This window comes from Anabrus simplex, chromosome X, assembly GCF_040414725.1.
Source record: "Anabrus simplex isolate iqAnaSimp1 chromosome X, ASM4041472v1, whole genome shotgun sequence".
Taxonomy (NCBI): domain Eukaryota; kingdom Metazoa; phylum Arthropoda; class Insecta; order Orthoptera; family Tettigoniidae; genus Anabrus; species Anabrus simplex.
The window spans coordinates 217,314,963-217,330,085 of NC_090279.1; the positions used below are offsets into that span (position 1 = coordinate 217,314,963).

At 42.9% G+C, this 15,123-nt stretch overlaps 1 protein-coding gene across 1 annotated transcript in view; it reads right to left on the bottom strand.

The window, feature by feature from the left end:
- The window catches only part of LOC136886265 (protein I'm not dead yet), a 164,395-nt gene that overhangs the window by 52,727 nt on the left and 96,545 nt on the right, over positions 1 to 15,123 (bottom strand). The window contains exons 3-4 of the mRNA XM_067158998.2: positions 7,358 to 7,451; positions 3,593 to 3,707 (exon numbers count right to left, since the gene is read on the bottom strand). Coding sequence (XP_067015099.2) covers positions 3,593 to 3,707; positions 7,358 to 7,451 — 209 coding nt within the window. The remainder of the gene's footprint in view (positions 1 to 3,592; positions 3,708 to 7,357; positions 7,452 to 15,123) is intronic.

The following is a 15,123-nucleotide window of genomic DNA, read 5'->3' on the forward strand; positions in this document are numbered from 1 at the left end:
GCGACAGGCTGCGGCAGCCGGCACAATTCCTATCCTCGCTGCTAGATGGGGGATTCATTCAATCCACTCCTGACCCAGTCGGATGACTGGAAACAGGCTGTGGATTTTCATACAGACTCTTATGACTTGCAGCATTCCATCTGCAAGAGCTCTGTCATGCTGAGAAGTCTAACCCTTGTAAAACTAAGGAAAGCAGCCAATTTTAGTCACAAATACAGCTCGATATAACTACAGAAGGGAAACGTGAATGTGAGTAGAATTTCCGACAGTGGTTAGGCAAATATGGCAACTCTAACAAAAAAAAACACAAAGTAAGAAAAATTACTCCACAATGGTTGCCGACGTGTGAAGAGACTCAATCAGAAGAAGAATTACTCTTGCAGATGGAATGCTGAAACTCATAACAGTCTGTAATGAGATGTACTACAGTAGTTTTTGTTTTGTGTATTCTTTAATTAATTGCACTGCAGATATTTGAGAGAATTCAAGGATCCTATTGAAAATATTTACTGTGCTTACAAGTACAGTGAAGAAGTAGTGTTGTTGATCACAGAGATGTCTTAATTTGTTGCAGTACCCTCAAAGCATTCAATTAAGATCACGGCAACAAGCATGGTGGTCACATAGAGAGCCAGTTCCATCTTAAAGAGAAGCAATTGGATTGCCTGACGAGGACTTAGTCAACGGAGATGGCAGTGAGGCCGACCCGACCCCGGCCAATTGACCTCGTGGCTACGCAGTTAGGGAACCCAACACTTGTTGTGGCCAGCTGCGAATGCCATACTGTGCGCATTGCTAACCCACATTGTGTGGCTGTTCCTCCACAGTCTCACAGGCCCACAGCAGGACTTTGGTTCTCCATTTAAACAGTATGTTAACACGCACCTGATAAACTGCATTCGAAAAACCTTGTATTCCATGCAATATAAGAGTAGCAAAAATAAATCATTGTATTAAACACAACTTTGTTGTCAGGAATCACACTTAAAATAATTTTGACTCGTTCTTGCTCGATAAATGTTTGACATGTTATCAACCACTTGTAATGGAGGGTGCCGTGAACGGATCTCATGAAAGTTTATGCACATGTAGATTCAGTTCTTCCAGCCACAAACTGCTTGAAGGAACGCTCTTTCTCAACTTAAAAGTATGTAAAGACTTATCCGAGGTCACTGATGAACGAGGAACAGGCTTTGATTTTCACACTCCTCCACACTGAAGGAAAGTAGATGCAGAAAGCTGAATTAGATGACTTTGCTCACCATAATGTAAGGAAAAAGTCTTCTCATTTAAAGATTTATGTTGAACTGAGCAGAGTGGCCATGCTATGGCGCTGAGCTCTGAATCAATAGAAATGTCTGCACATAGTAGCTCAGACCACATGATTATAATAATAATAATAATAATTTTTCTTCCTCTTTTTTTGTTCTTGAAATCATCAAAGATCAAGTCTAACGCTTGTCTCTGTCTGTTTGTCTTACCACCAAAGTAAAGTTCTATAATCCTCATTTGTCTCACATAACCCTAGTTCATATGCTGCACAATTTGAGTCACATACCCGTCACCTTGCATATGGAAAATAGTGGGTTCGATCTCCACTGATGGCAGATCTGAAGATGGTTTCCCGTGGTTATGCATTTTCACACCACGCAAATGTTGGAGCTGTACGTTAATTAAGGCCATGGCTGCTTCCTTCCCACTCCTAGCTTTTTCCTATCCCATCGTTGCCATAAGAGCTATCTGTGTCAGTGTGACTGGTGGTGATTATTGTTTTAAGAGGAAGTACAACTAGGCAACCATCCTCTATATAACACTAATCAGAGAGAGAAAATGGAAGAGATCCGACACTTCGAAAAATGAAGATATCGGCCAAAGAAAGACAAGGGCCACAAAGGGCATGAAAATGAAAGAGTCCTAGCTTTCGAATGCTCTAATAGCGTCGGGATCAGAAAAGAAGAACAGTTGACCAAGGGAAATCGGATAGGATAGATGAAAGTCAGGAGCTTGACACAAGTAAGTAGAAACAATTCCAGGACTCAGCTAAGAGCCCCGTAGTCGCCAACCCACTCTCCCTGGGGCCACTTTTAGTAGGCTCTTGGTGTTGAGTGATTTAAAGCAAATTGTAAAATATATGCACAGGTTCTTCAGCTCGTCAGACCCGCCTACCGTTGTTCATCCTCATCGTCGAAGCAATCAAGCCTGCTACTTCCAGCATAAAACATCAGGAATGCACCCAGCTTTTACTCATCAGTCTGAAAAAATAGCAATTTAGGGATAATTTTATATGCGAGCTCATTGCATTGGTACTCCCACACCTAGATTCAATTCCTTTTAGGTACATATCATTTGTGCAGTACATGAAATAGCCCATCTGTTCCAACCTCGATTCCCCACCTGACATTCAAACTTCTTAGAATTCTTTAACAAACAGAACCCCAAAGGAGAATGCAAGTACAGTACTTTCCCATTAATCACAAATGGGATTGTAAATAAAGCACATGGTTATGAGGGTGTTTAGGATGTAAAGGAGAGGGCACATAAGTCTCTGGTAACACCCCAACTGGAGTATGGTTCCAGTGTATGGGACCCTCACCGGGATTACTTGATTCAAGAACTGGAAAAAATCCAAAGAAAAGAGGCTCGATTTTTTCTGGGGAATTTCCGACAAAAGATACAAAATGTTGCAAAGTTTGAGCTGGGAAGACTTGGAAGAAAGGAGACAAGCTGCTCGACTAAGTGGTACGTGATACAAATTCTTATAATTTTGTTATAAGAATTTGTATCAAAAGTACATCTTCAATACGGATAAAAATGAAATTTATAACCTGGAAGTGGTACGTTTCAAGCTGTCAGTTAAGACATGGCGTGGAATGACATCAGTAGGCGAATAAGTTTGAGTGGTGTCTTTAAAAGTAAGAAAGATCACAATATGAAGATGAAGTTCGAATTCAAGATGACACATTGCAGCAAATATTCGTTTATACGAAGTGGAGTTATGCCTTTACTGGCAGGATCTAGTGTTTACAGTGCCACAACGTCTTCTGGTATAGGCTAGAGCAATTTTGTTACTTTCATTGATCTGTCTCTGTCTTATCCTTGGCTTTGGCAATATGAAAGTGACTGAGGTATGAGCGATGCTAGTAATGCCATTCCTTCTGCAGCCAGTCCCTGCTATGAATAGTGTGAAAATGTTGCTCATAGGGTCGGTTGGTGCATGCATGTCAGTGGGCTTGGCAGACTGATATGTAATAGCAACTTCTGGCTCAGTGAGGAAAGCAACGGGAAACTACCTCACTCCTCATTTCCCTAGTACGCCTCTTCAGTGATGCCTAGGCCATATATGACAGCTGATGGCAGAGCTGTTGAGGATCCAACCAACCTTAGGGCTGAAAAGTAAACATACAACATACGAAGGGGAGTTAGGGATTGGAATAACTTACCAAGGGAGATGTTCAATAAATTTCAAATTTCTTTGCAATCATTTAAGAAAAGGCTAGGAAAACAACAGATAGGAAAAATGTCCCCTGGACGACTGCCTTAACAACAATGGATCTGAAATAACATCATGAGGTCAGCAACAAGAGGAACTCACCGCCTTGAGCTCATCCACGACAGCTTGCACAATGGGCACCATCATGGCAGTGGTGGCCGTGTTGGAGATCCACATGGAGAGGCACATTGTGGTGAGCATGAAGCCGAGCATCAACCTAAGACAAAAACACACACAATCATGTTTCAGGTGCTACAGTTTGTGAGCCACGCAGCTCGTCATGTGCACAACAGAGTTCAAATAGTTTGGACAAGGAATTAAGTGGTTGTTTTAAAAAACCAATCTCTACCAAAAGAAAGTTTGAGATATTGCCTAAAACCAGTGCCCATCAAATTCATTTCAAGATCTTAGTATGGATGTACATTAACAGGCTTCTCGATCTAAAAATCTAATGTTCCTGCCAGTGCCACACGAGGCACACACCTTCGCAAGACACTGGGTAGTACACCATGAGCATTAAATTGAGATGCCTGTATTCTTCAATAATGTTGTTCTCAGTCAGCGTAAAATATTTTATACTTATTTCAAACGTCTGTTATATGTTAAGTCTTGAGCCAGAAGACTTGTATTCTCAACAACTCCACCATCAGCTGTCATACATGAGGTTGTTTCCCTATTTCTTTCTTCACAAACCCAGAAGGTCCTGTTGCATGTTATTCTAACAAGCCCTCCAAATGGTATTCACAAACCAATCCTACGAGAGATATTTTTGCACCATTCATCACAGCGACTGACTGAACAAAGAATAACATTGGTAGCATCGTTCACACCAATGGCGGTTTGTGACATTTTACTCTGGCAGTGCTGGACCGCCATCTCTTCCCCCTCCCCAATCAGTCCACATTCCACTGACCAGCATCATATTATTATTCATCTAATAACAATCCAGTGCCACTAGCTGAATAGAAATCTGCTTGTTGCACTACAATACTAAATAATTAATTAACTACACTACAATGGCATTTATACACACACACACACACAAACTAGCAAGCTAACAGCTACCGCAATCACGACTACTGTGGCACTGTAATATTACGCTGATCACAATCAACAATAACGACATTCTTGAAAACAAATAAACAGTGCACACCTGAATTTCTCTCGTCTTGCCCAAATCTCAAAGCATAAAGACATATTTAACAATTTGACCAACCTACAAATAGTGCCGTCACCTTATGGTTGCATTTTTAATTTGATTTTTAGCTTATTTATAGAAATTATTTTTTTAACTAGTCAGTATAATGAAATTCATTGTTTTGTAAAATGTTTTAGAATTAATCTCTAGCAGCAGTTAATGTAAGACGTTGTGGGGGGAAAAGTCTAGGTACGTAGGATGCTAAATGGTTTATTTTGTCACCTATTCAATACATATAAATTTTACATTTAGGAATTTATTCTTAATTCTGCTTGAGACATGTTTCGCCCTTCATTGAGGGCATCATCAGTCAAAATTATTACCTCAAGGTAAAAATCAGGTACCTAATTAGTATTTAACATGCACAAATTAGTATACATTACAATGGCAAAATTAAGTACTTAATTTTGACTGATGATGCCCTCAATGAAGGGCGAAACATGTCTCAAGCGGAATTAAGAATAAATTCCTAAATGTAAAATTTATATGTATTGAATAGGTGACAAAATAAACCATTTAGCATCCTACATTCAGTATCTTCAATATGGGCAACAATGATTTTTACCACTTGCAAAGTCTAGGTACGTCGTAAAGTGGTTTGGCGATGCTTTTGCAGGCTCTGCCGGGCAGACCATACACACGCCTGCACTCTTCCTTCCCCTGACGAGCCCATATCGTCTTTCCAGGCTCCTCCCGCACAATGAGGGCTCTTCTGCCTGAGTCCAACCGCCTCACGACTAAAGAGAAAACATCGTGTTTGCTGAACGGCTGCCACAGTCTGAAAGCCTTTGCCATATCTTTGAAAACAATGAACAGAAATATTTACAGCCAAAATTGTAAAGATAACATTGTATAACCGAATAGCACACCACCATAAGTTTGACTTTGCTACATTTGTGCATCTCTTTATGTAATCAGTTATAGAATGAAATTATGTTCAGTGTTTCTGAAAGGGCGGTGGGGCGGCGCCCTAAAGCCTTTCATGCACGTACCGCAACTGGTTCGTACCTCAGACAAGCCAGGGATGGAACAGACAGGTCAATGTTCTAGCCCACAAGTTTTACCAGAAATAGATCTGCGCTTATTCAAATGTCTAGGCAACCATTTTCAAGTGCTGCTACGTCAGCCTGCATACTGTCACTGCGCTGTGCTTGAAAAGGAGCATACAAACATTTAACTCGATGTACCAGCGCGTCTTTGGGAGGTGTCCATTCCATCTCTCAAGCCTTGTTACAACGGGGCAAAATTTTGGACTTGAAATTGACGAGTCAGTTTCTTATTTTCTTACACTGATGTTCTCAGTCGTGTAAGTTCAGGTACCTTAGATCAATTAACCAACAAGATGACAGAGTGAAGGAAGAAATGAAGAGCAGGATACAAACAGGATGGATGAACTGAAGAAAGGTGCTGTGTGTTAAAAGGGGCCACGTACACAGAATGGTAAAGTGCAGGAGATGAGGCACTTGACAAAGAAGTGGGGAGAGTGTGACTGTAAGGTTTGCCAGTAGATAGATAGAGCAGTGGTAGGCATGTTCCCTGTTCTGCAGTGTGTATATTGTGCACTCATCATCATAGGCATTTATTAATCAAACACATATATGTCTTTTGGAAAATCAATTGTGTCTTCTGAAATGGCTGATTAGAGCAATAGGCTATCGTAGTGATGGTACACACTAGTCGTAGCAGCAGAGGGTAGTAAGAGAACACCATTTCTTGCTCTTTCTTTCCTGCAATTCTGTCTCAGATTGAAATCCTCTTCTAACAAAAATGGAATGAGGAAACATGTCTCCAGTCTGTAGCGGAGGACGGAGTTACCAGACCTTCCAGCGGAATGGAGGACATGCTCCTCTAAAATTTACGACACTCAGAAATTACACACTAAAAGGAAAAATGTATGTAAATAAGCAATATTTAATGCATGTTATTGTCACAATAAAGATGTCAAGAACAAAATCAGGCCTCCTTTTACTGTAAAAATCATTCATATTTGAGGAAAAACCTATTTGTTGCAAACCATAATCTTAGAGCAGTGGAAGTGTTTTTCTGTTGTGATCTACCATTCACAATCTGTCCACTGAGCAGAAACTGATGGAAGAAAAGGAATAATGAGAAAAATAAATATATTATGCACTATTCAACAGCTCAAACTGACAAGTTTACATCCAGCAACCACAATAATTACCTGGAAAACTTTATTTTGCTGCCAAGGGCAAAATGTCCATGTGGTCAAGCTATTTACAAAATTCCTATTGAACGTTTTGAAATTCTAGAGAAGGCATTTTAAGAAATTCTTCCCAGAGCCAGATATACTGTCAAATTTTATTAGGGCATGTCACAGATTTTCCAGATGACCAGAAAGCCTGGTGGAAGAGGAGTTGGCAGGAGAGCTTTGGGCAAGATAGACAAGAAAGAGAAATCAGTGCAAAGAGCTTGGGAAAAGTGGTAGGTAGCAGGAAAGAAGGTGCTCGTCATTGCAGTTTTAACAACCTCTCTTATTGGAGGAAAAGGCCTGACTCTTTAATGAACAAATACTAAAGAAAACAAAGGGCTATGAATGATTTGAAAATTAAAGAATCTCTAGGTGTCTGAAATCCAATGACATTGCCTTTTCTGTGTCCAATCAAATCATCAATATGAATGGTGCAGTAAACATTAAGCTGTCCACCTACCGTTTAGGGCTTGTTCCGATGATGAGGATGGTACGAAGTGCTATCCTCTTGTGAAGGTTGCAGTTCTCCACGGCAATGGCCACGATTAGCCCACCTGCAAATACACAATATTTTAGCTGCGTAGATCCTCCAGAGAAAATAAATCATAATTACTTCTGCCTGCAGAGGTACCATTATATTTACCAACTGCACAAACTTACCCTCTGCCAGTAAAAGAACAACTCTTCAGGAAACTATTTTTCTTAATGGGAACTACAATTCCTCTTGGATAAATACTCTTTGAAGAATGAAGCTATCGACAAAAGAAAGGGAAGGGCCCCAAACAGGCCTGACAAGTCATAAGTTCTTCTGGGGTTTCAGAAATTGGCAGGGCAGTAACCAAAACACATTGAGAAGTTTCTTTACAATTGGCTTTAAGTCGCACTGACACAGACAGGTCTTATGGAGACAATGGGAAAGGCGTCCATAGCCTTAATTGAGGTACAACCCCAGCATTTGCCTGGTGTGAAAATGGGAAACCACAGAAAGCCATCTTCAGGGCTGCCGACAGTGGGGTTCGAACCCACTACCTCCCGGATGCAAGCTCACAGCTGCGAGGCCCTAACTCGCACGGTGACATTGAGAAGAAGAAGAAGAAATTACATCAACAAATGGGGATGATGTACAAGTTTCTTTTGTATTCAGTACCATGATGTACTTGTGCATTTTCTCACTAGGAGTCTGTAGTGTGCCAACAGGAAATTTCCAGGAGAACAAAGCATTTTGTGTTATAGTTTTGTAAAAGGAAGTTTGTTGTAACTGTTTAGCAAAGTATCACACAGATCCTCTGACTGATAACACAATATGAGAGTGATACCATGTAGGAAATGGCCAACTGTTTGTGGACAGGCAGGCTGGGCCCATCGCCTGAGACTGTGAATCGCATACATATCTGTTTCTCCAGGAGTTCTCAAAATCCTAAATCAAGGAACCGGTATCGCCGGGAACTGCAAATATCTTTGAGAACTGTCTGGCATGTAGGTACCACACAGAAAACTTTCCATTATACCATACTGGTTGAAGCAAATGCAGGCATTCATTCCCCAAGATAAGGTTATGTCAACTGAGGAACTGCAAGTGAGAGGGGACAACAGTGACTTTGCCGAGGTAGTAAGTTATTTTCTACAAAGTCGTCGTCTTCTTCCTGGTCTTTTCTCAATTTCATGGGACCGGCACTTTTGTGGATGAAGCTCAGTTTTACGTCGGGTCCACGATGTGGAGGAATTTATATTCGCGACTGTATTGCGTGCTGTATGGAAATGAAGGCGAACTCGAACACTAAGCCTCCGAGCTGGAGGAATTAACTACCGGTAGTTATTAAAAATATATATATATATATCCATGGTATCTTCGGAACCGAAGACTTCAGTGCTGACTGATGCTGACCATTCAGCAAAGGAAGGAGCCGTACGTGAGTGTAGAAAATATATTTTGAGATATGTAAATTATTCCTATACTGTTACCAGACGATGTGCTATATCGAGCTATTATTTGCCTGTCAAAAGTTAAATCATTAGTACGTATTATGCCGTAGCGAATGGCTTACCACAGACTAAAAACGCACATGCTAAAAGGATAAGTTGAGTGTGGTAAAATTTCTACTCTTGTGCACCAGCACCACGTTGAAACAGGCCTACACTGTGTTCACTTTGTGATCGTGTTTTAAGTTTTACGAGAAATATTTCGAACCATTCTTTTCACAAACCATATATGCATATACAGTGTGGCAATTTAAGGGAGTGCGGTACTGTATCGTTAGAGGATTTCACCTTTCTTCGGAACTAACAAGCTTCGTGGTCGAAACACAAACACGCGAGAAAAGACAGTTATACGTTGTATTTCCCCTTAGAACAACAATCATCACTATCACTTCATCAGGATGCTTTCTCAAATACTATAATTTCTTTAATTCCGCCTAATATGTATTTAATAACTGCTATGGGCTTAGATCAGTACACCTATTGTAACAGACTTCAATTATTATACACGGAATGACGGAATCAAAGAGGCTCGCGAAAAGACGAAATAAAGACCAAAGAGGGTACCAGAGGATACTTTAAACTTACAGTGTAGCCAATGAACAGAGAGAGAATGTCGCTAAGAGTCGAAGAAATTCCCCTACGTAGATACAGGGTAGGCTACAGGTCTATAACTCCAAACGAGAATCTTGTAGCCTACCATTTCCCTCATGAATTAATCTCATTGTAAATAATAATAATAATAATAATAATAATAATAATAATAATAATAATAATAATAATAATAATAATAATAATAATAATAATACGTACGATGTTGGCATGTAAAAGACCTCTGGTAACACATTTGGTGTTCACCGGACAAAATTCATTAAAAACTCAGCCATAGACTCCCAAGAGAGATTCAGTTTACTCTGCCATCTAGTGGGCCTAGAGTAAAACGGAACGTTGAAATTGACGAGATGACAGCCAGATGGCGTCAAATTAAGATGTCTGCACAAGGTAGCGGTAGCTGAGGCCATACGATTTTTATTATTATTATTATTATTATTATTATTATTATTATTATTATTATTATTATTATTATTATTATTATTATTATTATTATTATTATTATTATTTTGCTAGGGGCTTTACGTCGCACCGACACAGATAGGTCTTATGGCGACGATGGGATAGGAAAGGCCTAGGAGTTGGAAGGAAGCGTCCGTGGCCTTAATTAAGGTACAGCCCCAGCATTTGTCTGGTGTGAAAATGGGAAACCACGGAAAACCATTTTCAGGGCTGCCGATAGTGGGATTCGAACCTACTATCTCCCCTGCCTATTAGTGGGGGGCGGTACTGCCACTTCTACGTAATACCGACTTTTAAATCATGTTCTTGAAAGAAAAACGCCTGACTACATTAGATATTTGCCTTTCCCTGAGAGCTAGGTGGGGGGGGCTGCCTCGCTTGCCCCCGGGTATGGGCGCCCTTGGTGGTGTAGTGGTTAGTGTGATTATCTGCCACCCCCGGAGGCCCGCGTTCAAGAAAGGCTGGAATGGGGTCCACTCGGCCTCGAGAGGTCAAATGATTAGAGGGAGGGTTCGATTCCCACCTCAGCCATCCTCGAAGTGGTTTTCCATGGTTTCCGACTTCTCCTCCAGGCAAATGCCGGGTTGGTAACTAACTTAAGGCCACGGCCGCTTCCTTCCCTCTTCCTTGCCTATCCCTTCCAATCTTCCTGTCCCCCCATAAGGCCCCTGTTCAGCATAGCAGGTGAGGCCCTGGGCGAGGTACTGGTCCTTCTTCCCAATTGTATCCCCCGATCCAAAGTCTCACGCCCCAGGACACCGCCCTTGAGGCGGTAAAGACGGGATCCCTCGCTGAGTCAGGGGGAAAAGCCAACAATGGAGGGTAAAAGGATTAAGAAAGAAAGAAAGAAAGAAAGAAAGAAAGAAAGAAAGAAAGAAAGATTATTATTATTATCATTAAAGTAGGAGTAAATGCCACTGAGATCACCACTCATAGATAGCTCTGCCACTTTCTCTTACCTATCCTTTGCTTTTATAATTGTGCTCACAGATGGCGTGAATAACGCGCGGGTGGCGGGAACATTTGGAGCACCCCAAAGATAGTCCAGGCAATAGGGGGATTTTACCTGTAAAACGTCCGGCTCCATAGCTAAATGGTTAGCGTGCTGGTCTTTGGTCACAGGGGTCCCGGGTTCGATTCCCGGCAGGGTCAGGAATTTTAACCATCATTGGTTAATTTTGTTGGGCACGGGGGCTGGGTGTATGTGTTGTCTTCATCATCATTTCATCCTCATCACGACGCGCAGGTTGCCTACGGGAGTCAAATACAAATTTACGGAAACTGTTCAGTTTACTAAAGGATAGGATTTCGGACCTCGTCATATTTACAATACACGGTTCAGTGGGAACAGAGAGATCTTATATCTACAACATGTTAACGTCATTTATAATCTATATTTTTGCTTTTTATCGTGCCTTCACTCAGCCTAATAACGCATGTTAGTTCCCAGCTTTTCATTTTTCCTGTTGTACAACTTTATCCATTGATGGCAACCCGTACATACGGGAAGTCGATGGTTTAACAAATAATTTCTCTCTAAGACCGACATTCACTGAGAGGCCAAAAGTCACGGGAACGGGTATCCCATTAGAAAATGTGTAGAGAATGACCCCTGAGCGTTACAGCTAGCTGCGGCGTAGCTGAGTAGTCTGTCACAAACACCAGTGTCGTGATGATGGCAAACCGGGTGAGTTGGCCGTGCGGTTAGGGGCGCGCAGCTATGTGCTTGCGTCCGGGAGATAGTGGGTTCGAGCCCACTGTCGGCAGCCCTGAAGATGGTTTTCCGTGGTTTCCCATTTTCACACCAGACAAATGCTGGGGCAGTACTTTAATTAAGGCCACGGCCGTTTCCTTCCAATTCCTAGGCCTTTCCTATCCCATCGTCGCCATAAGACCTATCTGTGTCAGTGCGATGTAAAGCTAATTGTAAAACAAATGAAGATGGCAACACGTCGCGAGTTGACCGACTATGAACGTGGGATGACGGCGCATGGGTCATAGCATTGCGGATATTACACGCGAATCCGGGTTTCCGAGGTCAGTGTTGAGGGTGGATCTTCAACATCGCAGGGAGAATGCACCACCCGCATAAACCGCCGCACAAGAAGACCACAGGTGTTTAACGAACAGACATTACGTCACCTCCACATAACCACACTGGGCACTCGACGGGCTACTGTGAGTCAAATCACCGCCTAATTGAACGATGGGAGTCAGGAACCCATTTCTACCAGGACTGTAAGGAGGCAACTGCACCGCATAGGCTGACGACCAACTCGTGTCCCTTTGCTGACACCTCGACACAGAGATCAACGACGTGCATGGGCTCGCGAACATTTGCAATGGACCATGGAACAGAGGCGGCGTGTGGTATGGTGCGATGAATCCCGATTCCAGATGTATTGAGCTGATGGGCGCGTGAGAGTGTGGCGTATACCCCATGAAGCTATGGATCTTGCGTGTCAATAAGCTTGTGTGCAGGGGGGAGGTGGCACAGTTCTAGTCAGGGCAGCGTTCTCATGGTTAGGTCCCATTGTCCGTCTGCAGGGAGCGCTGACAGGTGCACGTTATGTGGACATTCCTTCAGACCATCTGCATCCCTTTCTGGCCCTGGAGTATCCTGATGAAGATGCCATATATCAACAGGACCAATGCACCATGTCACCGCTCTGCGGTGCCATGCAGGTGGTTGGAGGAGCACTCCAGTGAAGTTAGGACCGTGGATTGGCCCTCCAGATCCCCAGATCTTAATCCAATCGAACTTTTATGGGATGCTGTCGATGCTAGTGTACGCTCCATGAACACCGCACCAACTACACAAAACCAATTGTAAGCATCAGTGCAAGATGCGTGGGTCCAGATACCCCCAGAACGGTTCCAACACCTTGTAGAGTCGGCGCCTCGTCGTCTTGAGCAGCACCTCGTTATTAACATCACAAACTTCTAGCTGCAGTACGTGTTGTTGATGGAACAATCACATAGCATGTACACCCCCAGCTACTTTCCGCCAATCGGGGCACATCGGATCTATCTGAGATGAGTGGCAGCAGAAGAGACAAATCACATCACAACAATAGTCAATGGAATGTTATTGTTGGTCAGTTTTTATGAGCTTTCGATGATTATTGTAGGCGTTTACATTTAGTGATCGCCCGACTCTGATATTAGAGCATCTAATCTTTCTTCTTTCAAGGTTCCCTCTTGAAGCGATGGTTCTTTCACGTTTTTTTTCTTGTTTTCTATGATCATCTTCACAACTTTCCTTGTCGACATGGACCCATGACCACGCGGTTTTACACCTTAGGACAATCATGACAAACATCATCGCCAGGTAACAGGGAAGGTATTCTACAACCTAGCGGTAGTGACTACAAAGGAGCTGTGGTAAGTCCTGGAGTGACTCCCAGATCGTGTGTCGTAGCTATGATAGGAGCGTGAATACAATTTTTTATAGTGTAGATTGTAGTGCCTCTTTCCCAGACTAGGTACAGATTTTCATTAAATTATCTTCGGCCATTTTCTCGTGATGCGCGTACATACATACACTGACTGAGCAATTATCATGGGATAGCGGAGCACTGATGCGCACCACACGCCCCCTGTGCCAGCGGCAGTTGTATAGGAGACCTTGTGAGCAGTGGCTGTACATGTGACAGGTGTAACATGGAACGTCGTCGTGAGCTGACACTATTCGAACGGGGTATGGTGGTCGGTGCCCGACGGATGGGAAGTGCGATTTAGGAAGTGGTGCGGGAATTCGGCTTCACACAATCAACCGTGTCCAGGGTGTATCGTGAATGGTTGAATGCGGGTGTCACCGTCCACAACAGACGAACGACCGGCCGTCCAGCCACCTTCGATGACCGTGACCGGCGACATCTGAGACGGATTGTCAATAGTGACAGACGGGCAACCGTGCAACAAATCACGGCTCAATTCAACACAGGAGTGGTAGACACGTCTCCCAGGGGACAATCCGTAGGAACATGGGTTCGATGGGGTATGGGAGCCGGCGCCACACACGGGTGCCACTGTTAACCCAACGTCATCGGGCGCAACGACGAGCCTTTGTCGGCAGTCACCAGGGATGGACACTGGAATAATGGCGTAACGTGATATGGTCGGACGAATCACAATTTCAACTGCACCATGCCGATGGGAGGCACCGTGTATGGCGCAGACCACATGAAGTGATGGATCCCGCCTGCCTCGAAGGTGCAGCGGAGGTCTCAACGACTGCCATGGCCACCCAGGAGCCCCGATATGAACCCTATCGAGCATATCTGGGATGTCCGTGCCATGGATCCTGCACCCACGAACAGGCCAGCATTGGCGGCCGCTCTGCAAACGATTTGGTGTCAGCTGCGTCCAGAGGACTACCAGGGACTTGTCGACTCACTTCCACGGCGTCTCACTGCAGTTCGCAGGGCCAGAGGACGCCCCACACGCTATTAGGTGACTATCCCATGACATTTGCTAAGTCAGTGTACATACATACATACATACATACATACATACATACATACATACATACATACATACATACATACATACATACATACATACATACATACAGAATGGAAAATTTAAAAGTGTATTTCCTTCTTAGTATGGACACGACTAATACAGAAATACGATTATTTTAAAATTCTGAGCAGTATGTAGAGACAAAATTCTTATTTTATATATGTATGCTGACTGGTCAACATGTTATTGATAATATGAAGGCTTGGTAATAAATTAATATAAAGCCCAAAGAACAACAAGAACAATCTAATCATCAAGCGGGATTTGAGCTGTGCACCTATAAATCGTGGCCTACGAGCATGGCTGACGCAGGCACGATATGTTAAGTCATCATAAATATAGCCTCATATACCCAGGGTACGAAATCAGGAAAAAGCGGTGTGGGGGGGGGGGGGCAGAAGGATCATAGGGCTTAAGTACTAGTGTTTATTTCAGTCTGTACCTGGCGGGGGAGGGGGTATTTAACTCCCTGTAAGTAAATTATCCCTTCTCCCAGGAAAATGTACATAATTTTTTTTTTTTTTTTTTTTTTTTTGCTTGAATACTGTTGTTATAACCAGAATGATAATTATTGGAAAGCTGTTCCTTGTAGGCAATTACATTCTTTCCGTTAGTCATTACACAGTTTAATAAAAATACCAGTGACAA